General features: G+C 40.0%; 1 protein-coding gene across 2 annotated transcripts in view; it reads left to right on the top strand.

Moving 5' to 3' along the window:
• Nucleotides 1-12857, top strand: part of LOC311089196 (sodium- and chloride-dependent GABA transporter 2-like) — a 74897-nt gene that overhangs the window by 21948 nt on the left and 40092 nt on the right. Inside the window, exons 1-6 of one of the 2 annotated variants that reach the window (XM_084123700.1) lie at nt 8833-9101; nt 9202-9336; nt 9945-10085; nt 10176-10263; nt 10394-10526; nt 11321-11455. In XM_084123700.1, coding sequence (XP_083979826.1) covers nt 8963-9101; nt 9202-9336; nt 9945-10085; nt 10176-10263; nt 10394-10526; nt 11321-11455 — 771 coding nt within the window. In that variant the 5' untranslated portion in view covers nt 8833-8962. Of the gene's footprint in view, nt 1-8832; nt 9102-9201; nt 9337-9944; nt 10086-10175; nt 10264-10393; nt 10527-11320; nt 11456-12857 lie in introns of those variants that run through there. The other variant, XM_084123701.1, reaches the window with a different exon arrangement.

Here is a 12857-nt window from a genome sequence, read left to right as displayed (position 1 = left end):
AACTTTTGAAGTGAGATTTGTGATCTGCAGACTAAAAAAAAATTTTTGATAGTTTTATCATCACTGTAGGGCATTGGGAAAGGGGTGTCCCCATATACCACCACCAAACTTGTTTGGGCATCAATGTCCTTCTATACCACAAAAACGTGTGTGTGTGTGTGTGTGTGTGTGGGTGGGTGTGTGGGGGGGGGTGGGTGTGGGGGTGGGTGGGTGTGTGGGGGGGGGTGGGTGTGGGGGTGGGTGGGTGTGTGGGGGGGGGTGGGTGTGGGGGTGGGTGGGTGTGTGGGGGGGGGTGGGTGTGTGGGGGGGGGTGGGGGGGGGGTGGGGGTGGGTGGGTGTGTGGGTGGGTGGGTGTGGTTTTTGTTTATATTACATTGTGGGAACCAAATGTCCCCACAAGGATGGTAAAACCTGAGATCACCTCCATTGTGGGGACCAGCCAGCGGTCCCCATGAGGGAAATGGGTTAATAAACATACTAAATTATATTTTTTTGAAAATGTAAAAATGCAGAAAGTTTTCTGTGATGGGTAGGTTTAGGGGTAGGGTTAGTGTAAGGAGATAGAATATACAGTTTGTACAGTATAAAGACCATTAAGTCTATGGAGAGTCCCCACAAAGGTGTGTGTGTGGGGGTGGGGGTGGGGGTGTGTGTGGGGGTGTGTGGGTTTTGTGTGTGTCTGTGGGTGTGTGTGTAAGAGTGCAAGAGTGAGTTTTGTGTTTCTACTCCTGCCATTCCCACACGAGGTTGCAATTCTTAAATGTGATCTAACAAAGGTAAAGGGAAAATATTAAGCATATATGCTGTTTATATTGCTTCTAATTGGGATGAAGTAAACATCTGTTGAGTATTTTAACATAACATTTTTGATTGTGTTGAATTAAAAACCCAAAAATGCAGCGGGTCCACCAGACCCACGAACACTGGCTGAGTAACAAAAATATGAACACCACACAAGGGTTAATCTTATACTTATGTATAATACTTAAAAATACCCAGATAAAAATGAACCATACTTTTACTATAGTAAAAGTGTATTAACCATGTTTCTTTGGTTGGACTGATAAAGTTAACATTTGTACAGCCACAGTATTACTACAAATAAGTCAGACAGAAACATCAAAATAAATACATAAAAAAGACACTTGAATGACACTGTATTAGAGCCTTTTTATTTATTGTTTTGTAGCCTGCAATGAGGCGCTCAGTATCTTCATCGGACCCTACAAGATAAACGGTACTTTTTTGGCACAACATAAACCCATTAATATTACGAGACAATAAAATATAACTTTTATTAGGGTTAAACTGAATTCTTACACTTAAAAACTGAGGGCGCATCTCCGCTGCTGCATCCGACTGCCAGGTTTACATCGTTTACACATCACCAGCACCATCACCGCAAAGCTCCTCCCTCCCGCACACGATGGGTTGTGGGCAATATTAGCCGTTAGAGTGTGCATTGATCTGCACTTCGAATTCTAACCGGAAATAGTAGACCATCCGGGTATCTTTGGGACACTCATTTCAACATACTATACGATTTGGGACGTACTAATTCTAGTTTCGCATACTATTTAGGACGGATAGTATGCGAATTGGGACTTGAGCAGTAATGTTGTGATTCTTATATCTTGAACTCTGATCACTTCAAGTATTTAAATTCACAGCAATGAGTCTTGGTTTGTTAAATAATGTATTTTATTGAAATTTGCTTGTATGTTCACAGTTTTACAATCAAAAGAGAGGTCTTCAGTAAAGACACTAAGAAGAAAACTGTGTCCTGTTATTCCTGGAACCACCTTCTCTTACTGTTTAGCTCGCTGCATAGGCTGAGTAGCCATACACTCAACCGAGGGCAGAAGAGACACGCGCACACATGTACACACACACAGACACACACATGCACAAACACACACACATACACACACACACAGACAGACATGCACATACTACTACTTTTTTTAGGTATATACATAAACACGCAATACAGCCAAATTACTCCACGTCATTTATTTTTGTGGAAAGCCACTGCAGGCCTGAGCGGCGATCATATTTTGTACCGCCATGCGGTACATTTAGTTTTCATGGTGAATTTCGAAACTTTCCCCTAATGGGATTCTTCGGGACTTTTTTTTTTCTTACTCAGGACATATTGAGGATACAAAATCAGTTGAGTTTGCTTCTGTTGCAATTTGTTCAAGGTTGACCCCCATTTTGGCTTAAAATGACTTGTCTATGATGGTGAAATGACGCTTTGTGAAGCACTGGGGCTTTCCCCCTCGACTGTATCGTAAAATGGATATGCTGATGATTCTGCTTTACTTGTCCCAGGTTGTAATGTAAAAGACATTGAAAATACTCTTGGCATAGAGCTTGAGTCTGTCAACCAGTGGCTAGTAGACAATAAGCTATCTATGCATCTGGGCAAGACTGAATCAATCTTGTTTGGTACAAAAAGGAAGTTGGCAAAATTAAATACTTTAAAGGTGATGTGTAATGGGTCTGAAATTGTATCCAGATCAAGTGTCACATATTTGGGTTTAACATTGGATCAATCACTTATAGGTAAATCCATTGCAGCCAAGGTTTTAGCCAAATGTGCCTGTAAGTTGAAGTTTTTATATCGCAAGACAAAGCTTTTTGATTTCTCTGTAAAGAAATGATTGGTATTAACTCTGATTCAATGACATGTAGATTCTGCTTGTTCTGCATGGTTTTCTGGGTTGACTGTGAAACTCAAAAACAAATTCCAAGTGCTGCAAAACAATGTTATTCGGTACCTATTAAAAGCACCCACCCGTACTCATATAGGTAGGGAGGAGTTTATAAGAGCTGGTCTACTACCTGTACATCTAAGAGTGGAACAACTTAAGCTGAACCATATGTTTAACATTGTTAATGGTCATGCCCCCAAATATTTATCTGGTCTGGACGTGATGGCGCATACATGGCCCAAAAAGCACCTGTATGCGTTTTCTCCAGTCGCTCTACTTCCGAAAGTGCTAGCCAGAGTTCGCAAACAAGGGTCTTGCCTCTTACTGATAGCGCCTCGTTGGCCGAACAGAGTTTGGTTCTCGAAGATAATATCTCTCCTCAACGGCTCGCCATGGGCAATTCCTGAGAGGAGGGACCTTCTGTCTCAGGCGGAGGGCACGATATTCCATCCCAGGCCCAACCTGTGGAACCTTCATGTTTGGCCCCTGATGGGTACCAACTGAGGGACACTGGGCTTTCGCCTGATGTTGTTGAGACCATTCTAAGTGCTAGAGCTTCCTCCAGTTATGCCAACAAATGGGGTGTCTTTGAAAGATGGTGTGTTGTACATAATGCAGATCCAGTCAACTGCCAGATTGCTTTAGTTCTGGATTTCCTGCAGGAAAAATTATCAACAGGCACATGCCACGCCACTCTCAGGGTTTATGTGGCCACTCTTTCAGCTTGCCACGCCTTGGTTGACGGGGTGCCAATCAGGAGACATCCTCTGCTCGCTCGTTTTAATCCGTGGGGCCAGACGACTGAGGCCTCCCGTAAGAACCAAGATTCCTTCATGGGACTTAGCAATAGTCCTAGAGGGTCTGGTTGAGACCCCCTTTGAACCTCTAGAATCAGCGTTTGACAAATTTCTGACTCTAAAGTTGTTTTTTCTTATGGAAATAACTTCTTTAAAAAGAATTAGGGATATGCAGGCTCTTTCGATCTCGCCATCCTGCTAGACTTTGCCCCAGGAATGGTGAAAGTGATTTTGCATCCTCATCCTGACTACCTGCCTAAGGTTCCTTTTTCGACTGTACATCCTGTCACTCTTGAGACCTTCTGCCCTCCGCCGTTCACAACGCCGGAACAGGAGAGATCTCACAGACTATGCAAGTCCGTGCTCTTCAGGCCTACGTCCACCGCACTAGCCAGTGGCGTAAGTCAGAGCAACTGTTCGTCTGTTATGGGGGCCGCAACCGAGGGGCTGCTGCCACTAAGCAGACCATAACAAATTGGGTCAGGGATGCTATTGCTCTTGCCTATGAGGCGCACGGTCAAGTTTCGCCAACGGGTTTAAGGGCTCACTCCACCAGAGGGGTCGCCTCCTCTACTGCTTTGGCAAGGGGTACCCCCTTACAACTTGTTTGGGAGGCGGCAGGATGGTCCTCTCCGCCCACGTTCATAAGATTTTATAGTTTGGATGCTCATGCCACTCCGGGCTCTCACATCCTTGAGTCGACATCACAAGCTAATGTCTGAGGCCTTCTTGCATTCTTGTGAGCACACCTACACAACCGTAAGGGGTCCAGACACCTTCAAGCACGGCGGCGTGGGCATTTTCGTTCCCAATGCGCTGAGCAGCGCAGCATCGATTGTAGCTTTTGAAAGGGAATGCTCGGGGTTACTTAACTGTAACCCTTGTTCCCTGAAAAAGCGGAACAAATTGCTGCGCTGCCTTGCCATGCAGAAGATGTCCCAGGACTGCTCCTCAAACAAAAGCAGCATCCCGTTCCGAGATCAGCAGCATCCCTGCTGAGCAGCGCAGCATCTCGTTCTTCTTTTTCAGGGAACAAGGGTTACAGTTAAGTAACCCCAAGCGATTCTAAGAAAAGGGTATTTTTCATGGCCACAGAAAATAATTCTTTCTTAGCATGTACAGTGCTTAGAGTGTCACAAAATCAGAAATCGTTAAATTGACTTTGTTGCAAGCAGAGAATCAGAACCAAATACGTATTGTGCACATGTTTTATTAACTAAATCACAAACACAACTAATCTAAACACATACACACAATCATACATACATGGGTAAAATGGTAAGTGACAGAATGAAACCAGAAATGAAACATGGAATGAAACAATGAAAAAGATTCTAGTGTTGGGTCTGAGTCCACCTTTGTCGAGTCCAAGTCCTTAACAATCGAGTCCGAGTCCAAGTCAGAGTCCAAAGAGGGCTGAGTCGGACTTGAGTCCGAGTCCTTAACATCCGAGTCCGAGTCGAGTCCGGACGAGTCCACAAATATTTAAATGATTTGAAATTGACCTTTCACAAAGACCAGCCCCTCTTAGTTACTGTTGCTACGTCCAACAAACCATTCTGCTCTCACTCCACATGTTCTCACACAGTGAAAAATATATTGCGGAGCAAAGAGGACACTGAAAATGCACCAACAGACAAGAGAGAGCAGGCTACTTTTGGTATGAAATAAAGTCTCAGCTTTCTAATTTTGTGGTGCATTAATGTGTAGGCCTCAGTTCAAGCAGCATGTGAACTGACAATCTCTTCTAGTTATAGCACAAATTAAACATGAATGATCTTCAGAACTGCAAAAAGAAATCAATACACACCATTTTTCAAGTTCAAGTCCACTGACTTTAATCTTCTAACTGATTTGGTTTGTTTGTCGGACAAAAATAGCGGGTATCTGCATTATCATTGGTCAGATCACCTGTCAATCAAATTCCAGCGAAAGGTCTCAACATTGAGCTCTTAAATTAATATTTTAAACCATACAAAATTATTGCAATGTACAGTTACAGTCATACGTTTACCTATTGTACATCTTTCAGAATCTGCAAGGTAATGCTCAAGAATGCAACACGATGCATTAAGAGCCAGGGGTAAACTTTTGAGCAAGATGATGGTGATGTTTAATTTTTTCTTATTTTGTTTTACATGCTAATATCTTATTTAGCCTCTGAAGGGCAGGACTAAATTAATGAATGCATTTTTAAACAAAATAAGAACAATTTACACCAATGATCCAGTTCAAAAGTTTACACCCCCTGGCTCTTAACGGATGCTTCCTTCTTGAGCATCACTAAATGTTTGCAGGGTTTGTAATAGTTGTGTATGAGTCCCTCAGTTGTTACCAGTGTGAAAAGATGGATCTCACAATCATAGTCACTGCTAGTAAGGAGTCAAATATGCAGAAGATTCTGGAAAAACAAAGAATGTGCTGGAGCTGGAGGATTTTTCCTCATGAACAACCATTACAAAAAAACAAAACAAAAATAAAACAGTTGTGGATCATTCAAGTAATGACACACAATATTAAAATCAAGCCTATGTAATTTGTCTTGTATTTTGTCTTGTGGACTAGGTTATTAAACATCTGTTCTGTGAAAAAGTTTTTTCAGGGCAGTAGCCTACTAAATAGAAACAATGTTTTTATGATCCTTCTTATTAAAAAATAAATAAAAATAACATTTTGGAGATTCTGCAAGGTGTATGTAAACTTATGACTAAAGTGTCAATGTAACAAAAATCATAACATTATTAGACGCCAAAATATTGCTATGGTTATCACGTTCTTATGTTGCTATGGTTGCTATGTCAATCATCGCAATTTCATGACTCACAGGACTAAAATTTTGCGGATTCACTCTCACATTTAAATGCAGTTATCACTCTTTATAATTTACAGTGTGAACATAACCACTGGTCCTCTAGAAGCATGAAAAACAAAACTATTATTTAGATTGTCAATAGCGCTCCCTTTAAGCCACTTACTTACTGCGTTCTGCACTCTCCCTAAAACTCTCGTCATAAACACTGAAGTTGTCCGCACTGCACAGTGAATCTCTTATTTATATTGCTTCTAGACTTCGTTGTTTATGAGGGAATTTGCGAAAGGATAAAGCTTGTGCTGATTCTGAACAGACATTTTGAGCGAATTCTCCACATGGTGACTCTAAAATGCCTCTGATTTGCTACTGTGTTCATACTCTTAATATACATGTCTGTGATTGGCTACAATGCTATAATATTGTGTCCTCCAGTGCCCAGAGTCGACTGTACTCAGAAATTTTTCCGAGTCTAAAATGTCAGAGTCCGTGTCAAGTCCGAGTACAAATTCACCCGAGTATGTGACAAGTCCGAGTTCATTCAAAATTGGACTCGAGTTCGAGTCCGAGTTTGAGTATCCCAACTCTAAAAGATTAATTTAACTATGAAAAGACCTAACAGTTTTCTTCTTTCTAATCACCTCATTAAGAGGCGTCTACCGCTTATTATTAAACCGCTTATTATTAATATTATTGTATCCTTCATGCCTTGTTTGCATGGGACTCAAGCACAAGGTAGAAGCCCTTATGGTCCCTGAGAATTGCAGACACTGCCTGGTGCTCACTGAAGGCTTAAGGTAGACGCCACACAGAGCGGTGGTGACAATGCACACCCAGGGGACACTCAAAGTGCTATGGACCAAGAGAGGAACGTTTACTGTATGATAGGAAACGTTCCTCTGTCCTCACACTGCTGTAGAGATTTGCTTGATCTAAATCAAAACCCTTGTGGGTCTTAAAGTTGAGGACATGGTAAGACATGGACATCCACCTCCCTCGGCATGGATGACCCCCGCACCATTGAAATTTTGATTTCACTTTATTTTGATGGTCCCTTTAACACATTCTGTTGACTATAAGTAACATTGCACCTACTCATTAGAGTGTAAGTAGTGTAACATTTAACAGTTTAGGAGTAACAGTTTAGGACCCAAGGACCAGATGTTTGAAAGAAGACCCAGAGTCAGAATTATAATAAATTGAAGAAAAGTTTTACTGAAGATAGTTTGCAGTTTCATCAGCAGAAGTCAGCTTCAAGACTCACACAGGAGTTCGTGGGCTGCCCTGCTTGCAGTTACAAAAATCACAGCAGTTTTACCCTACACCAAGGTCTAAGCTACGTCCTTGCTTCAGGCTGCAGTTTCTGATTGGCTAAGAAATAGATAAACATAGTAATTTTCCACACATATACAGATAGACGGAAGCATATCTCCATCATTTAGGCAGCTGACACTCAGACCCTGAAGTTAGGCACGTCGTGACCTTCCAGGTCGCAGATTTGGGTTGCCGGACGCCAGCATGTCCAGAACAACAACTCAGTCAATCGCCAATAATGCCAGTGGTTCCTTAACCTGTAACCAAGAAGACTAACACACACACTGACACACAGATTTTCCAAGGTTGGATTTGGACTATAAACAGGAGAGTCCTCTCAAAACATCAAGATAATACATTCTTTCTCTCAAGGAGAGCTACACTTTAGTCTAACTGGAAAGTAAAGGCTTTAACAAAGAAATGGTCCTTTAAACTATTGGCTTCAATGACCCCTATATGTTTTAACACGTTGAAGACCTTTCTCAAAGACAAAACAAGCCCATATTTAATTTCGGGCTAAATAAGCAAGCACTGTTACTGCATTCAGATTAAATACAGACATTAAAGAATACATGAAAAAAACATTTCAGTAAACACACTGGTAACTTCTATAACAAAGTAAAATCTCCAGAGAAGTCATTCAACTCTTAGAAGGAAACATGTTGATTAATACCTTGATTATAATCACTCATTACATATACACTGAAGCAGCAGTGCATTCCAGAATCCACCCCCTTCAGTAGAGTATTAGTAGACTGGTAGGGTTAGGGTTAGACTAAGCTGACATGTAGTTACTTATAGTAAGTAAAAGCTGTCAAGCCAGACTTGGTGTAATTAGATGCTTCTGCAGAGATGAAGTATGGATGAAGTTCCCATTGGTGGATCTCTCCACTCGATGTTTCAGAGAAACAGTGTTAAAAACAGTAATCTATTGTTATTCCTTGGTTAAACGTTAAATGGAAGCACTAGTTGGCTGCATTAATGTCTTCCTAGACTGAAGGCTGTAGGTTTTACATATTGATTAGTCAAACCATGTGTTTAAAACGAGCCACTTTGCATTATTTCACTTAGTAACATTATTTTACAAATTTTAACCTACCCATTACATAAAATTATATTTTTTTATCATACTGATCTAGTAACTTTTCTGTCTTTGTTTCTAAAATAATGTAACTGTGGTTGGCAGTTCAGCTGGGGAGGATCCGTCAATAAATAGCTTGACGCATTTGTATAAACTTTTAACTAACCAGAATTCAGTACATCAACCACAACTGCAGAATTAGGATAGCCTGGACCTTCATGTAAACGTGTGAAAACTGTGTGGAATGGACAGAATAGAAGGACAAATAGAGGAGAGAGGGTACTGGGGCAGTAAAGCAGAGTTTCTTCTGGCTGTGGCAGGGAATGTGATTGGACTGGGTAATGTGTGGAGGTTTCCGTATCTCTGCTACAAGTATGGAGGAGGTATGAAACCAGCAGCGACCTAAATACATAATACACTCATGCACTTAGAATTCTTTCAGCGATATTTAAATAATGTATTATTGTACTGGTGTGTTCTCAGGGGCGTTCCTGATACCCTACCTGGTGTTTGTTGTTACCTGTGGGGTGCCTCTGTTCCTACTAGAGACCGCAATGGGACAGTACACACGGGAAGGAGGCATTACATGTTGGCATCGCCTCTGTCCACTGGCTGAGGGTGAGAGTTGTATAAACAAAACATCTGTTTATAAAAGATTTAAACATTTTTTAATGAAATTTTGTTAATCTTTTTGCATCCAAACACTTTTAATGTCATGCAGTTGTATACACGTCACAGTGGCAAAGGCACCATGGAAACACTTTATTTTACAGTGTCCTTGTTACATTTGCTTACTCCAGCAATATCGGTAAATTATGCATAATAACATGCATCTAACCCTAAAACAAGTACTATTCCAAACCCTGACCCTATAGTTAGTATAATTAATATTACGCAGTACTTAAATGTATAATTACACTGTATTTATACATTTAATAGACACCTTAGAATAAAGTGTAACCGAAACCATTTATTTCATTAAATCAGCAGATTTCTTTTTTAGTTAAGTGAAGAATATGAACATATGATCCAGTAGAAAAAGACTTCAAAAGAAACCATTTGGTTTAATAAATAGTCAGTAGAAAGAACCAAAACGCAAAGTGCATATAGTGTAAAAGCAACAGATATTACATTTGGGTAAATCTCAGTAAATCATCTTTTAATTCTCTCATTAATTATCTATTTTTAAGTCTCTTCTAGTCAGTGTTTCTGTTTGCTTTTTTCAGGTATTGGCTATGCAGGACAACTGATTCTTCTGTACAGCTGCATGTATTACATCGTCATTCTGGCCTGGGCGCTTTTCTACCTCTTCTTCTCTTTCAGTGCCCAACTTCCTTGGGACAGCTGTGACAACACCTGGAACACAGGTGATAATCAAAAATAAATAAAAGTAACATCAAAACTATAAACAATAAGTGCCATCTGCTGAATGTCTTAATTTTTTTTCTCTGTCTTAGATGGCTGTGTAAATCTTGCTGCAAAGAATTTGACCATCAACCGGACATCTCTAATTAATTCAACACCTGCAGCTACTGAGTTCTGGGAGTAAATAAATACTAATTGTGATATTGAGTTTTGCTTTAGCAAAAATTATAGTAATTAAGCACATACATTTTGTAACTATTCATTTGTTCATTAAAAAAAAAGGAAAATGCTTGTGTTTCTCTCTTTACAGGCGCAGAGTGTTGGCTCTCTCTGGGGGTATTGAGGAGATTGGAAAGATCAACTGGGAGATTCTTCTGTGTCTCATTGCAATGTGGATCATATGTTATTTCTGTATCTGGAAAGGAGTCAAATCTACAGGCAAGGTGTGCAAGAATGTCACTTTATTTATCGATTACTTTCCATAAAGTCAATATTGGCCCTAGTTATTGTTAAGAAATTAGCATTTTGTCATATTGCTCACATTGGTTTCCTTTTAAGTGTATAGTAGGTGTAGCCTGGAAATCCAGACCCAAACCCGAAAGATTAAGGGTCTGGCTTTGAGTAATGAAAATCGCCCAACTCGAGGGGCGGCACCAACCATACATTTGAAAATCTCACTGCACGCAATTGGATAACACTACGACAAATCACAACAATACACGGGGTGACGTATCCAGAGCCCCATACGCTTAGCTACCAGCGGAGCTAACTGGTAGATTAGACTCTTGCCGTATCCGGTCGGCAAAACTGCAAAAATGTCCTTCTTGCAAAGGAACGATTCGAGCGCCAAGTCTAACTCATTATAACGGCCAAAGCCGTTTCAAACAACTGGTGTTCATCCATAGCCATCTTGCAATTTTTACTAATGACTTCGACGTCACAGCGCTGTCTTCATCTGTTTAGCTCTTATTAGATACACCGATGTGATTGGTGCAACTTGACTACAGGGGCATAGTTAATGAGCATCATTACTCAATGCCAGAGTGACTCGCTGAGCAAATTCAAATTGTGCTCTTGCGAGAACTCTGGATTTCCAGGGTATAGTAGGTGTGCAGGAGGGAACAAATATGTTTCAGCCGTGTGGCAGAAGGACAACAAACTTCATTGGTTATATCAATTGTTTCCTTTTTGGCATCAAATTTACATGTCCCTTTCTTGCATTATGGCTGTACTGTAGGTGGTGTATTTCACAGCCACATTTCCTTATGTGATGCTACTGGTGTTGCTGATTCGTGGGTTGACTCTTCCTGGAGCTCTGCAGGGGATTGTGTTTTACCTGTACCCTGAACCGGCCCGTCTTGCTGACCCACAGGTAATCAACCATCTTAACCTCTACCTCACTGTGACCTAATAACAGCATTAAAGGGATAGTTCAACCAAAAATGAAAATTAGCCCATGATTTACTCACCCTCAAGTCATCCTAATTGTATACTGTATGACATTCTTCTTTCAGAGGAATACAATCTTATATTATATATTAAAAAGTTATATTACAAATAGTTATTTATAGTTATATTAAAAAATGTCCTGGCTCTTCCGAGCTTTATAATGGCAGTGAATTGCTGTTTCTATTTTGAAGTCCATAAAAGTGCATCTATCCATCATAAACGTGCTCCACACGGATCCGTGAGGTTAATAAAGGCCTTCTGAAGTGAAGCGATGCGCTTGTGTAAGAAAAATATTCCTATTTAACATGTTACAAAGTAAAATTCTAGCTTCCGGCTAGAACCAAGATCGTCCCTTATTTTCCTTTGCTGAAGTTGGCAACCTTACCAAGAACAGTACAATATAATAGTCTAGATATCTGGAAGCCCCCTTCAGAGCGGCTTCTAGACACTCCACGGCAAAAAATAAAAATAAAAGTCCAGATGGTTTTATTTACAACACTTTACAACACTCAAAATCCTGAAATGTTTTCCTCAAAAAACTTAATTTATTTTCCACTGAAGAAAGAAAGACATGGACATCTTGGATGGCATTGGGGTGAGTAAATTATCAGGAAATTTTCATTTTGAGGTGAACTAATCCTTTAAGAGTATTTACTCTTTGCCATATCAACAATATATAGAGAAGGAAGATATCACTGAACATTTATTTAACCATAGCAAAAGTAAATTTCTTACTTATGTTAATTTTTCATCTCAATTTTTTGTGTTTATTTAAAATTAGACAAATCTGATATTATTTTAGTCTCCAATATATATTATTTAACAGTTTATATAGTTCTTTAATGCTTCGCTAACTAGCAGAAGACACTAGTCGGGTTTAAATCTCAGTTTCGCAGGTGGGGCATGTTTTAAAAATGCGTTACAATGTGCCCCTAGAACTATACCTATTATATTCTATACCTTTATTAATTCTACAGAGAAAACATGAGTAAAAGGTGAATAAAGACTGAGAGTCAATGTTCAGAAATTATTAATTATTATTATGTTTTGAACTATGTTGTATAGCTGTGTTTTGCGGTGTGTTTGTTGTCAAACTCAAATTTATTTTTGTTTATTTTTAATTATTAAAAAAATCTGATAGCATTGAAAGCTGTCATATGGTCATGTTACAATGTGCCCCTCCTATGGCAACTGTTATGATGAGGCAAGGACGAAGCAGAGAGAGAATCCATACGCCAAACTAATTTAATGAAACAAACAGGAACTCCAGGGCAAACAAAGGAACACAAAACTCAGGACAGGAACATGGAAACAGCTACAACGAC

Source organism: Abramis brama (genome assembly GCF_963993115.1).
Source record: "Abramis brama genome assembly, chromosome: 9".
In the NCBI taxonomy this organism is placed as follows: Eukaryota; Metazoa; Chordata; class Actinopteri; order Cypriniformes; family Leuciscidae; genus Abramis; species Abramis brama.
The sequence above is the reverse complement of the archived record's forward strand: the minus strand, read 5'-3'. Positions and strand labels throughout refer to the sequence as shown.